Source organism: Larus michahellis, chromosome 15 (genome assembly GCF_964199755.1).
Source record: "Larus michahellis chromosome 15, bLarMic1.1, whole genome shotgun sequence".
NCBI lineage: Eukaryota > Metazoa > Chordata > Aves > Charadriiformes > Laridae > Larus > Larus michahellis.
The window spans coordinates 8241828-8256659 of record NC_133910.1 but is presented as its reverse complement, the minus strand read 5'-3'; the positions used below and the strand labels follow the sequence as shown (position 1 = coordinate 8256659).

Here is a 14832-nt window from a genome sequence, read left to right as displayed (position 1 = left end):
CTCGATCCTTCCGTGACAGTTACTGTGGCACTTCTTATCAGCAAAGGAGAGTTTTCTCCCTTACATGAGAGTTATTCTGTTTCTGGTGTTCCTGCTCGCAGACACCTGAACTCGTTCGGCACTTAGGCCTTCTTGCCCTCCATGTAAGAGCGTTGCTTTGTCGTGAATTGCCATTGCTGAGTAGTTACAATTTGAATTTCCCCTTCAAAATACTACAGCTGTAATCAAGCCACCTATGCAATTTCCCATTTTCCCTCTAAGACGGATGAAGATGTATGTCTTTCCGTAGAAATGAAAGTTATTTAAAATAAAAATAACAAGCACCGCACTCCTACTAAGAGAGAGTTTTTCTCTCTAAATAGCTAATAAAGCAGGTAAACCCAGTTTGCCCCCCCAAAAAAATGGTTCAAATTTATTGCATGTCTCCCCACCCAGTCTACTCCTCCCATTTACGTTCGTGTTTAGGTTAGCTATTCATACAGCTCCACCAGTCAACTAAGTGGTGATTCAAGTTATATCCACCTACTATTTCAGACACCTGCTATGGTAGATTAAAGGTTCATGTGATTAAATATTAAGTTTTATTGTCTGGTATCACAACTGTGCATACAATTGCTGTGTTGATTTTGCATCATTATAAAGTGAGAGAGATAACAGAGGACTAAGTTTACCCAAAAGCTCCTCTGAAAGACACAATGGGCTATTTAAGATCAGCCTGTTGAAACACATTAGGTTGCAGTTGATGTAATGGGAAGTATTTAAATCCTGATCTAGATAAATCTCCAAGAACATACACATAGACCCCATAAATAGGGAAAAATTATCATCCGTCATTCTTCCAGTTAACAAATATGACTGTAGAGACGCTAAGATGGTATAGACATCAGTTGAAGAATGTATCATTCAATTTAGTCAAAGTTGCTTGCCTGAGAAAATGGTGGAACAGAAGGCAAACGATTTGCCACACTGGAAGCTAACCAAGTCAGGTGATTCCTCACAGAGTGTAACTGTAGAGGAAGCAGACGTTGGCGAACAGGCAAGGTGGCAAGGTCTCTCATTTCAGTGGGAGCATAAGGAGGAACTGGAGCACTGGAAAGCACAGTGGAGCGCTGAAGTGCTAGACAGAGAGGCTTGAAACTGAGTAAATGCACGATCATTTGATTCCTCTTATGCTCAGGAGGGTGTGATTTTGCGCGTTCTGAAGTATCAAGACTGCACGTAACAAACGTGGACTCCATTATTTTCTCTTTACGTAACAACTGAAAAATGCTGAGGTGTTGTCTACCTATTCCAGGCAAAATGGGTGAGAGTCTTTTATAAAGCTTCCCTAGAACACTTATTGAAAGCAAAGCTCTTATTGTTGTGTGTGAATAAGTTTCTTGAACTTTGTTGATATAACATACCTTGCTGTAAAACGTTGTCTTCAGGTTTCTTCTCTGTACTGCAAGTGCTATTAACCTGAACAGGCAGAGAAGGTCCAGCGTTGCTAACATATTTCAAACCCCTTTTTTAAAGAGGAGGGATATTTTTCAGTTTCAGAGCACACAAAACACTTTCTTCAGTAACAGAGACTGTAGTGATATCAGACACGGTGAATATCACTTGCATAATGATAGTCCTGCTTAGCTACTAGTGAGCTAATGACAAAATGCATATTTGAATTTTATTGGTTAATTGAGGGGGCATTATGTCCTGGGTTTGGCCCAATTGGCCAACGGCCGGCGGCAGACGCTCCCCCCCAGCCTCTCGTGGACAGAGAGGAGGAGGAGAGATAAAGAGAGATTTACGAATTTAGAAGAAACTAAACTACTTTAATAAAATATTAAGAATAAAATAAAAAGGAAAAGAATTAAGTATATACAGTATATACAAAACCGTATTAAGCTCCCAGGATGATGCCGCTGGCAGGCACTGGGGAAGTCCCAGGCTGGACTCAGCGACGGGTGGGAACCGGGTTCCAGAGTTGGAGTCAGGAACACACGGATCGGGATCAGAGGCAGATGAACAGACAGGGTCCTCCTGGGACGTTGGCCATTGAAGGAAGAGGGCTGACCCTTTGATCCCTCAGCTTTTATACTGAGGGTGGGGCAGACGGGATGGAATACCCCCGTTGGTCAATTTTTGGTCCCCTGTCCTGTCCGCTCCTCCCCGCAGGTGGGACCCCTCTATGCCCCTCCGCTTCCAACCCTCCAACAGGGCAAATAACGAAATTAGCTGACGTTGGTTGTTATAGTAATAAGTATAATCAAGAGCCTCTGTGCATACCATTCCTTGGCACAAACTGTCTTATCGCTCTGAACGCACTGTTTTAGACACAACATGCTGTTAATTTCAGAGAGTTAGAAGAGGCCTAGCTAAGAAATAAAATTACTGAACAGAAAGCTGGTTCTGTTTTACCTCAAACCAGGACGCAGTATTAGAAGTATTCAAAGCGGATGAGGAGACATCTTCTGCAGAACCGAGTAACTTTAAACTTTGTGAGCATATTAGAAAAACTATTCTGCACGTGCAGTGTAATCTTAAAATTGGTGAATACCAATACTTGCATGAAAGGGGAAGATGTACAGTTTACATGACAATTTGCAGAGAGCGACACAAGATTTTAATCTTACCTCATTCAAAGTAACTTTTTACAGGCCAAAAAAATGAAAAAAACAGCTGAGCAACATCTTGGATTTGCAAATGACACCAGGCAGCAGTGCTTTCATTATGTTCTTCAAAACTAGTACTCTGAAGTCAGAATAGAGCTGTAACTAAAGTGGTAATTTTGTGCATAATTAGAAAGCAGTTATTAGTCAGCTGAGATTGAGTGTCTACAAAAGAGGACAGAAGACCTACGAATGGTACAGACAATGGTTAGCTGTTCTGATGCGTTGTTGTGATGTGTCACATTATATCGCGCCCTCCTGGCTGTTCATAGAATAAAGCAAGTTTTGGTTTAGTTTGGCTTTCTCTTAATTTGCCTTCCATCTGCTTGATGGTTTAAGCACGTGTAAATGTTGAGCTGTGAATGTATGCTGAAACTCTTCACTTTTTAGTCCCATTTGGTAACATCTTGGAGAACTTGAGGTTTCCACGGCAAGGTTAAAAAGTTCAGCGGTGCACGTGGTCCCACTGAAGGGCACAATATTCACACAAAGCCCCGCTGAAACCAACTGCTGATTTAGAACTGTGCTCTGAGACTCGGCATCTGAAGTGGCAAAAGCAATTTACATTTAAGGTAATCTCAGCCACCTGAACTAGTGAAAAGGTCATTCTTGTCAAACCTCTTTTCGTAGATAGTGTTGAATACCACAGGATCCACACCAGGCTCTGCAAACATTTTCTTTGTGACTTGGGAGTCAGGGCACTGAGAGACTGTGACAGGATTACTCCTACCCAATACAAAAGAATGCCGTTTGAATTTGCGTTCGTAGTTTTACGAGCTTCACAGAATACCAAAAGATAAAGAATGTGGGTTTTCACTAACAAGAAATTTCTTCCAGGCCTCAGTGTGATTCAAATTACACTATATTACCATTACTGTATACAAAACCAGCTGAAACTGTTGCACTGGGCCCAACTGTAGAGTAAAATATAACAAGGTTCGGAATGAGGCGGTGTAAGAGGTTCTTCCAGTTTTTTCCAAATCTGCATGAAAAGTCAGGTCTTCGTACTAAAGTCGGAAGTATCAAAACAATAACTGTTGTGTTTAAGAGAATACAGTTCAATACAAAACATTACTTCTTTTTGGCAAATCACTGAACATGTGCTTTTTTGTGTGTTTGTTTTGTTTTAGAGACAGTTGAAGAGAAGATGGAGCATAAAGGCCTGTTAAGTTCTAAATTCTGGAATTCAGCAATGATACATTGTGGAAAAAAAACATATTTTTGCTGTTGTAACATGTGTTCTTTTTACAAGCATGTTGATCTTCTCCTGGAGAGACACTCAGCTACAGAATAACATAACTAGAAAACTCTTCCCCCAGCCAACAGTTGCCAGTCCAGCAGGTGAGCTTTGTAGGGGAAAACCGGCTCAAAATGTAATAACAGCATTAAAAGATAACAGAACTTTTATTATATCCCCATGCTTTGATGACAGAGAAAGCAAAGTCACTCGCGTGATCGGGATCGTTCACCATGAAGATGTAAAACAGCTATACTGCTGGTTCTGCTGTCAGCCCGATGGACAGATATATGTATCAAAAGCAAAAATCGATGTTCATTCAGACAGATTTGAATTCCCTTACGGTGCAACAGACATAGTTTGTCTGGAACCCCCAAACTGCGATCCAACACACGTGTCCATTCATCAGTCTCCATGGGGAAACACTGACCAGCTGCCAAGGTTTGAAATTAAAAACCGCAAGGCTGAGACCTTTTCTGTTGACTTCACCGTGTGCATCTCTGCCATGTTTGGAAATTACAACAACGTCTTGCAGTTCATACAGAGCGTAGAAATGTACAAGATTCTCGGGGTACAGAAAGTGATGATCTACAAGAACAACTGCAGCCACCTGATGGAGAAAGTCTTGAAGTTTTATATAGAAGAAGGAACTGTAGAGATAATTCCCTGGCCAATAGACTCCCACCTCAGGGTTTCTGCTGAGTGGCGCTTCATGCAAGACGGAACACACATTGGCTACTACGGACAAATCGCAGCTCTAAATGACTGTATATACCGGAACATGCAGAGGAGCAAGTTTGTGGTTCTTAGTGATGCTGATGAAATCATTCTTCCCCTTAAGCACCCAGACTGGAAAACAATGATGAGCAGTCTTCAGGAGCAAAACCCACGGACTGGTGTTTTCCTCTTTGAGAACCATATCTTCCCCAAAACCGTGTCTACTCCTGCGTTCAACATTTCGGCCTGGAATGCTGTGCCGGGTATTAACGTATTGCAGCACGTTCACAGAGAGCCTGACAGGAAAGACGTAATCAATCCCAAGAAAATGATAATTGATCCATGAAAGGTGGTTCAGACGTCAGTCCACTCTGTCCTGCGGGCTTACGGGAAGAGCGTGAATGTTCCCATGGATGTTGCCCTTATTTATCACTGTCGGGTGCCCCTTCAAGGAAACCTTCCCCGAGAATCCCTCATCAGGGATACAACTCTGTGGAGATACAACTCATCGTTAATCATGAGCGTTAACAAGGTGCTAAATCAAACCGTGCTGCAAGCTCAAAAGCAAAACCTGGGTTATAGGGAGGGAAAGTGGAGAGCCACCCCTACCGTGGAGAGGCAGAGGATAGGATTTACAGGTCACAGTAGAATCACTTCCACTTGAAGTTTACATCTTACAGAGATGTAGGAGAACAGCCCTTTTTTGTACTGCACAAAGGTAAATGCATTTGATTTGTGAACTGAATCAAGGTATGCAGGAAAGAGATTTTAAAAACTCTGAAAATTATTTGATCCAAGAAGGGTGGCTAAGGCCCCGGTCCACTGTTTCCTAGAGATGTTTGCATATGGTCGGGAAGAGCCTGATGACATTGCTGTTACATGTCTTTGCAGAAAATGGGTGTGACATACCTCTTACCAGGTGTGCATCCCTTTGGAGATGTACCATCAGTCTCTGGCTCTGAAAGTTACCTGTTCTGGGCATGCTACAATTTTAACTGCAGTAATGAAATTTAAAGGTCTTGCAATAGGCGTGTAATGCTGTGTTCTCCCCAGCAATACATGCACTGTGCATTTAAGATCATCTGTTACTCACAGGAGCAAAGGTCTGTAATTTATGGCTTTCACCTCTAGGAAAAATCCCACCACAGAACTCGTACAAATGCCACCATTGCATTTAGCTGCAGGAGTGCTTCATTTAGCACTTGCTGTCTCTAAAAAGTACTGGTGTAAACGGCTGGATTTTATCATGATGCAATTACCAAATTTCCCTTTACTTTTGCTTTTTCATCGATTTGCATTTCGAAAATATAATGGCTTGCTCGTGTTTCTCCATTTTACGCCAGTTCATTAGACGAACTGACTGGAACGCTGGGGTCGAGTCGAGACCGGCTCCCGTCCGCCCTGCTGCTGCCGCCGCAGCCCGCCGGCGGGGCGTCTCCGACGGGAGGGTCTCCCCGGGGGTCGCCGACTGGCCCGGGGCGGCGGGAGGCGCGGCCGGTGGCGGTGAGGGGGGCGGCCGCGGCCTTCCCGGCGGGACCCCCGGCCCCGCCGTGCGTGGGCGAGTGGGGGCGGCCCCGCCGCGGCCGGCAGGTGACAGGACCGGGCGTCCCCGCCCTCCCCCGGGCCGCAGCGGGGGCGGCTGGCGGTGCCGCGGAGGGCTCCGGTGGTGCCGGCCCAGCTTCGCGCCCCGCCGCTGCCGCAGCCATGCCCGCGCGGGGCCCGGCGGGAGAGCGGCGCGGCGCTGCCGGCACCTTCCTCCGGGCAAACTGCTGGGACCGAGGAGGGTGCGGGGCTGCGGGTCCTGCTCGGGGTCCCGAGACTGGCGTCGCTTGCGGAAGAGGCTCGACGGGCTCGGGATTTTATTTCCACTGGAGAAATAGCAAATAAGATGGTGGTCAGCGGTAGCAGTATTTTTTGGTACTGGTGCTAACTGCTTAAAGGTAAGTTAAAGGTATATATTAATTATACAGCCCAATTTTTTGAAGTCTCCATCTGGATACACTCCATGCCTGGAGTTTATTTTAGATTTAAAGAATGCATAGCTTCTTGGAGGAGTGGTTTCAGCGTGTGTTGTGGATTAACCCGGGCCAGCAGCCGAGCACTGAATTGGAAGGGCAAAAGTGAGAAGACTCGTGGGTTGAGATAAAGACAATTTAAGACTTAAAGCAAAGCTGTGCACACAAGCGAAGCAATATAAGGAATTCATTCACCACACTCCATCAGCAGGCAGGTTTTTCGCCATTTCCATGAAAGTAGGGCTCCATGGCATGTAACAGTGACTTGGGAAAACAGATGCCGTAATGCCACGTCTCCCCCTTCCACCTACTTCCCCCGTCTTTTATTGTCAAGCACGATGTCATCGGCATGGGATTTCCCTGGGGGTCCGCTGTCCCCGCTGTGTCCCCTCCCCGCTTCTCACGCAGCCCTGCTCCTGGGATGGGGAGGGGAAGGGCAGCATGAGAGAAGGCCTTGATGCTGTGCAAGCACTGGCCAACGGCAACTAAAACACGGGTGTGTTTAAAATGCTGTTTTGGTCACAAAGCCCAAACACAGCATCCTGTGAGTTACTATGAAGAAAGTTAGCTCTGTGCCAGCTAAAACAAGTACTGTGTGAAAGACAAAAAGTTGGAAATAACAGTCTTTTAAGTGTTGTCATGCAATTTTTATTTTGCCTGTTCTATTTCTTTTCAAAGGTCACAAAGTCTAATTGTTTACAATAGGAGAAATTTGGCTTAGAGGTATACAGCGGATTATAATGGAGAAGTTTACGAGTGTGCAGGGAAATCTGTGTTTTGTCAGTTCTAATGGCACAAATCAAGTATATGGCAACACTGTATATTGGTCTGACACATTCTTTGTATTTAGAATAGAAATGGCCAGCTTAATTTTTTTTTTAGAGCGATATTTTGCGAATAGTGGAATAATACCGCCCTCGGTTTAATCCTTCAAACAATATGCTTCGGATTTTGGATTGTGTAAGAAAGGAAGGACTTTGGTGTTTCAAAGAGTCTTTCTGAAAAATATAAGCTACCAAAAGATTAGCAACAGACAATCTAGGTAAAGATTGTAAATGATTGTTAGTCTGTGGAATTTTTATTTTTATTTAAGCACCAATGGCTTGTGGTGTTACTTTTGGTGAAAACCATAAAGCAGAGGATAGAGAACAACTTTTTCCAAAAATAATAAATTAATAAGGCTATTTATTAGTGGTGGCTTTTTAGTTAGACGCTGGATAAATGAAGGATTAGGCTGTTTCTTGTTCCTCTGCCATTGAATCTAATACTGCATATTAGCAGCTGAAACTTTGCCGTCACCTCTCATCAGTTGCCCCCTATCCTCACCCTAGATCAGGAGATAAAATAATAAGCTGAGAGTTATCAAAAATTAAATGCAATGTAGACATTGTGAAGATATTGAAATGAGCAGCATAAAAGGTATTCAGCTGTCTCCATGCAAAGAAAACAAATTACAAAGGAAGGGCACAATGCAGATAACATGGGGGCGACTAATAACGGCCTAGGAACAGCTCTCCAACTAAATTAGGACTTTGTTCCGCCTTTTAGTAAGGACAGGGCTGATTGTGGAGGGTTAAAGAAAGATTATGGAAAAGGTCTGAAAATAGAAGTTGTAGAGCAAAGGTAAAAATGATGTTCCAGTTGGAAGGTGCTACTGAACAATTTCCATCCCAAAATTCTATATAATGAGTGTTTACTAAATGTGTCGTGAGCATAGCAGTACAACGTGGCAAAAGAGAGCCCGAGCAGTTCCTTAGTTTCCCTTCGAACTTAATTCCCCTTAGAGCAGTTCCTAAGTTCCCCTTAGAAGGGGAAAAAAAAAGATCAGTTAAGTGTATGCAAGTTTCTAAGTACAATCTTGGTCACCTACAAGGTTTTAGAGTAGATTTTGGGACTATGACAAAAGAAATAAGCGCAAATGTGATTAATTTGAGCAAGCTGATCTAGTGCAAGATGTCCCTGCCCACAAGCAGGGGGGTTGGAACTAGACGATCGTTAAAGGTCCTGTCCAGCCGAAACCATTTGATGATTCTATGATACTAACTGGGACAAGAGCTCTTGATTACTACCTTGCTGCAGAAGAAAACACCTTGTGTAACTGCACTCGGCTGAAAGATGTGCTAATCTCTGGCCCATGAGAAGCTCAGGTGTATCTGTGCAATGTGATGCATCTGCAAAAACTGTAATCCTGGCATCTGTTAAGAAAGAAAGTTTCCAACAATCGCGAGGGCTTATCAGTCATGTACACGTGGAAAAGATTTCTGGTCCCTTGTGCTAGAGGTTAATCGAGACTGGGCCAGCTGCACCGAAGCAGCTGGTCAGGGAAGAGTGTTTCGTATGAGATGGTATTAGAAGAGCCTGTCTTATTTAATGAAAAACTAACAACTATGAAGACTAGGAGGTGATATGACTGCAGTCCTTAAATGCAAGAGGGAGGAAGAAAAGGCTTTTGCAGTTAAGGGGAATACTAAAAAAGAACAAACTGAGGCAAAGTAGCCATTGATACCATTAGCTAAACATAGTATTAAAGCAAATCTGCATAACTTCTACTTGAATAGTAATGGAAATTAAAATATAAATGTAGTATTCCTACTTAATCTGACTTTATATATTTTCTGACTACATATCTGTGCTGTTACTTTCAGAGGATCAAAATTCAGGAGTCAGGTGTTGGGAAACTATGATTTTCACTCCTCAAATAATTACGTATTTATTTTCTTTAAGATTTTGTGTTCTGGTGTGTCTTCAGTTCTGTATTTTGCTCTTTCTCTCTGCTTCTAGAACCCGCTGTTGTTGCAGATTCCCCCCACAGTTCCTTATCGGAATCTGTACTTACCTATTTTAATTAGGCCTATAGTATGTTACTAAAGAGATGATTGCCCAGAAATACAGACACGCAGTATATTTCTCTAGTTCTCTTCAAGTATGTGTGCGAACTGCGGATATATCAGCCTGCAGGATTAATTTCCAGAATGGAATTTAAGTGGCCTTGGAAAAAAAAAAAATCACCCGAGCACCTAGGTTTGATTTGCCTCAACAACTCCACACTCAAGTTTGTAATTTAAATTATTGGGAGGCAACTGTATGGTTTGCTCAAGAGAAGGAAAACTTGTTTTTCTGGTAGGTGTGGCTGCTGTTACTGACATTAAAGAACACCAACCACCTAAAATAATAGGGCCGGCAAGTGTCTTGGGTATCGTACCGGCATATTTTCCTTCAGTATTGTTCTGTATTGAACAATTCTTGCAATTTATTGTAAAAATATTTAAGCTTTTATCTGGTTAGAATAAATAATTTGTAGATTATACCTTAGCAAAAACTGAATGGAGGACTGAACAGAACATCACTCAGCTATCTGCTTTAAAAGGTACTTTTTTCTTTCAAATTTTCACTGTTAAAAGCACCATTGAAAAGATATATATGTATATATTTTATATCATTCATTATTTATAGCTAGCAAAAGCAGAAGAAATAACAGGTAATAAATGAATTGTATTATTTAATGTCAACATGTTTTGATATTACTTTAGTAAGAACTATTTAAGGCTGAACAATATTTTAGGTCCTAAATAGATAAAACTGAGGAAAAAATGTTAAATGTCACCTACTCTATGTGGTAAGAATGCTAAAATATGTAACAACCTGAGAATAAGAATGCTCAGGGGGAAATTTTTTGTCTGACTTCAGAATGTTTAGTAAAAAGACTTGCAAAATTGGAGTTGTTCTTAGTCGCAAAAGCAGAAAGTTGTACGACAGCAGCAGGCTCTTGCCGTGTGTTTGCAGTTCTGCTCTAAATTGTCAGGGTTTCTGGGGGCGACTCCATTTCAGAGGCAGAGGAGTCAGTGCCGCCGTCGCCTGCCGCTCTGCGTTGGCTCTGCTCTGCGGCAGCGAGACTTCTGGTGCCCTGTGACTGTTCTGGTCTGTAAACTGATTTCTTGGTAGCCGGGAAAGGCTGCTGAAGTCGTGTCAGCCTTGGCAAATGGGGCGTTTTAAGGGGTATGTCGTGACCATAGTTCTCCTTACTTTGCTTTTTCCAGGGAGAGCAATTGTGAAAATATCACGCGTTATTCTGAAGACATGGGCAGTTATTTTTTGCCAAAACTCAGTTGAGATTCAGAAGCTAGATTGCTGTATTCAGAAACTAGATTTTACTGGTCGGAAAATACTGTGTTTAAGCAGAAAACCAGATCCTGGGGGAATTCTTCAAACCAATCAGTGAAGTTGCCAGTGAATTTAGGCACTTTACAAAGTTATGAAGCTGCTGAGGATGATATCTGCATCAAAACTATGGACTTAGGTGCTTTCTAGTTTTGTATGTTTCTTACTTTTCTTTGAGAATGCTAGTTTTCTTTTCCATCACAAAACAGTACTGAGATAAAGGCTCCCAAAATAGCTTTACACAATGTGTGAAATACAAAAAAGAAGTGTGAAATATTAGGTTTAACTATTATTTTGGAATAGACTGACTAATATGCTTTGGAAGAAATATTGTTAGATATTTGGCATGTGCGTAGTCTCTGAAGATACTTAGATGACTAAGTACTTAAGCAAGTGATTTTATTAAGAAGCAAATGAAAGGACAGGAAACAGGAGAATCTTCCAGTATCTGCTACACTTACGATATTGCTGTCTGTTTTAGCTATAAAACATATACCTAGAAATCTGGGTCTTTTAATGATACGATTTTTCTTTCTCAGCAGCTGGCTTTGTGCAGCAATGACATGCCTACTAGAAACATTTTCTTCATCTTGCGCAATAGAATCACAGTTTATTCCATCTTGGCACTTCGCCCCACGCTTCTTGCTGGGGATGCTCTCTTCTGCTAGTCCAGTTTTCTGATCAAACATGAATTTGATTAATCTGGGGCACTCTTCTTCCAAGAATCTCCGTGGTACAAGCAGGTCTTTGAAGAGACTTGCTGTCACCTCACTGTTTGTGGATCGTACCTGGATACCTAAAGATGAATTTGTAGAGGAGCCTTCAATCTGAGCTCCACCTGCAGAGGTTACTGTTTGAGAGTGCTGTGAGCTGTAGAGCTAATAACTGAGAATAAGTTTTATAGCCCGTAGATTTCACCTGTCTTCTGCTGAACTGTGTGAATTTACCTTCCCCTGCATGTATTGTCTCATCGGTGGTGAACTGCCACTTAGGGAATTTATGCATTGGAAACTGTATCTGGACTGTCATGTGCAATCCCCCATTGCCATATTTTTATGAACCTGATTAATTCTGTATACATTTGATTTACATATCTGCCCCTACATTGTCTGTGAGAAGAATGTCTGAGGTTTTTTTGATGTATAATTTACATATACACTGTATAGGGGAGAAAAAAACAACAGGGTGTGCGTGTTGTTTTGATTTAAAAATTACTGCCTAATTATTTAATTGGATGTTCTAAAATTGGGATTACAGTAACTAGTGAATAATGGCTCCTTGTTCTCCTGTATATAGGCCTCTGTCATATTCTCTCACAGAACCCTCTATGTACAGAACCTGTTCCGCACATTTGACACGTAGAGGCATTCAGTGTCACACAGAGTCTCGTTCATCCCATTAGAGGTGTGTTCTGTGACTGATTGTTTTTGTAAAAGCACAGCAGCCGGCTGGCTGATTAAGTCAGCGCAGAATGATAGAGATGTGCCCCCCATCTTTTTTGTGAAATTCTTTGAGCAATGCATTATCTCATGTTACATATTTTCTTTTCTGCAGATGCGGCAGCATAAAGTGCGAGGACAAAGAAATTTGCATCCACACTTAGATACATTCAAAATGCTGCGTGGAGGGAAAAAATCTTACTTTGCTGCTGCCGTGTGCATTATTACTCTAACTTCAATGGTCACACTTTCTTATTTTAGGTTACAGAGACTTTCTCACCTGCCAAAAATAATTCAAGAAGGCAGCAGATGTAGAGGGAAAGTTACCAATAGCACAATAACAGCATTAAAAGATAACAGAACTTTTATTATATCCCCATACTTTGATGACAGAGAAAGCAAAGTCACTCGCGTGATCGGGATCGTTCACCATGAAGATGTAAAACAGCTATACTGCTGGTTCTGCTGTCAGCCCGATGGACAGATATATGTATCAAAAGCAAAAATCGATGTTCATTCAGACAGATTTGAATTCCCTTACGGTGCAACAGACATAGTTTGTCTGGAACCCCCAAACTGCGATCCAACACACGTGTCCATTCATCAGTCTCCATGGGGAAATACTGACCAGCTGCCAAGGTTTGAAATTAAAAACCGCAAGGCTGAGACCTTTTCTGTTGACTTCACCGTGTGCATCTCTGCCATGTTTGGAAATTACAACAACGTCTTGCAGTTCATACAGAGCGTAGAAATGTACAAGATTCTCGGGGTACAGAAAGTGATGATCTACAAGAACAACTGCAGCCACCTGATGGAGAAAGTCTTGAAGTTTTATATAGAAGAAGGAACTGTAGAGATAATTCCCTGGCCAATAGACTCCCACCTCAGGGTTTCTGCTGAGTGGCGCTTCATGCAAGACGGAACACACATTGGCTACTACGGACAAATCGCAGCTCTAAATGACTGTATATACCGGAACATGCAGAGGAGCAAGTTTGTGGTTCTTAGTGATGCTGATGAAATCATTCTTCCCCTTAAGCACCCAGACTGGAAAACAATGATGAGCAGTCTTCAGGAGCAAAACCCACGGACTGGTGTTTTCCTCTTTGAGAACCATATCTTCCCCAAAACCGTGTCTACTCCTGCGTTCAACATTTCGGCCTGGAATGCTGTGCCGGGTGTTAACATATTGCAGCACGTTCACAGAGAGCCTGACAGGAAAGACGTAATCAATCCCAAGAAAATGATAATTGATCCACGAAAGGTGGTTCAGACGTCAGTCCACTCTGTCCTGCGGGCTTACGGGAAGAGCGTGAATGTTCCCATGGATGTTGCCCTTATTTATCACTGTCGGGTGCCCCTTCAAGGAAACCTTCCCCGAGAATCCCTCATCAGGGATACAACTCTGTGGAGATACAACTCATCGTTAATCATGAGCGTTAACAAGGTGCTAAATCAAACCGTGCTGCGAGCTCAAAAGCAAAACCTGGGTTATAGGGAGGGAAAGTGGAGAGCCACCCCTACCGTGGAGAGGCAGAGGATAGGATTTACAGGTCACAGTAGAATCACTTCCACTTGAAGTTTACATCTTACAGAGATGTAGGAGAACAGCCCTTTTTTGTACTGCGCAAAGGTAAATGCATTTGATTTGTGAACTGAGCCATGGTACCTTTTAAGAGTCCACAGTGATCAAGTGCTGGTTAAGAATTGGGTTAATCAGGCAAAGTCTCTACTGCAACTTTGTAGGATGTGAGAGCTGCGGCACAGGGAGACGATAGCTCTTTTACGTGCCTGTAACTATGAAAGGTCATTATTCAAGGCCTAGGAAGTGACCATGCAGAAATTAGAAGTTCATGTACCGATATCCAGCTTTCTCTCTTTTTCTTTTCCCACCTTCATATATGTTTTAGCTAGCGCAATGAACCTGTAAACTACCTGAAGAAGGAATGAGTTTGATTCTTGGTTATTTGTGTGCCTGAAGTACTTGGTGGATAAAAAAATATAGCTGTGCTCAGTCCTGCCTGTTAAAAGATGGACAGCATCTCCCAGATGAAGAGCTGCATTGGCATTAACACCGTAACCCGTTACAATCACAGAGGCAGGATAGGGAAACACACCAGCTGTAGCCCTGGAACTGCCACTTGTTAGAGGTATTTCTTCTTAAGAAAAATGGGAATTTTTAGCAGAGCTGTGAGTCATTTGATACCAAGGATCAATGCAGGTGGTATTACCTCTTCTGGAAAATGTAAAACGAGTTTGTTTTCAATTAAAAAAAAATATAAAAAATCAGTATTTCTGAACTGATTCATATAACACCAAAGGCTATACACATTTTCCAGCTTATGTACAAAAAATACAACTACAGTCATTAGTATTAAAGGTAACGTTGCTTAATTCTTGCAGTTTGTATGTCACTCTTTGGGTACAAATTTAGTATGCACCGAGTAAAAGGTAGATGCACTGTGACAATAATTGATCAAAATCAACTAGTCTCAATTGTAAAAAAAATAAAAAAAAAAGAACCCTGTATATTCTTGGAAATAGCGTTCGTTAAAGTGGTGATGTCTTGTAACATTAAACATAGCTGTTGGAGTTTTGCTGTCCCACATGACTGTTCA

General features: G+C 42.2%; 1 protein-coding gene and 1 pseudogene across 2 annotated transcripts; both read left to right on the top strand.

The window, feature by feature from the left end:
- Positions 1 to 3840: 3840 nt before the first annotated feature.
- On the top strand, positions 3841 to 5381 carry LOC141751502 (uncharacterized; annotated as a pseudogene).
- On the top strand, positions 5205 to 14476 carry LOC141751499 (uncharacterized). Of its 2 annotated transcripts, none has more exons than XM_074608429.1 (2): positions 5205 to 5320; positions 12330 to 14476. In XM_074608429.1, the coding sequence occupies exon 2, from the start codon at positions 12330 to 12332 to the stop codon at positions 13791 to 13793; it is 1464 nt and encodes a 487-aa protein (XP_074464530.1). In that variant the 5' UTR covers positions 5205 to 5320; the 3' UTR covers positions 13794 to 14476. The 2 variants fall into 2 exon arrangements, with proteins under 2 accessions (XP_074464530.1, XP_074464529.1); XM_074608428.1 differs by lacking the exon at positions 5205 to 5320 and adding an exon at positions 6454 to 6542.
- Positions 14477 to 14832: the final 356 nt, after the last annotated feature.

What these genes read in the sequence shown, in the direction of transcription:
- LOC141751499 (XM_074608429.1), top strand. Translation starts at nt 12,330, where the DNA reads ATGCGGCAGCATAAAGTGCGAGGACAAAGAAATTTGCATCCACACTTA.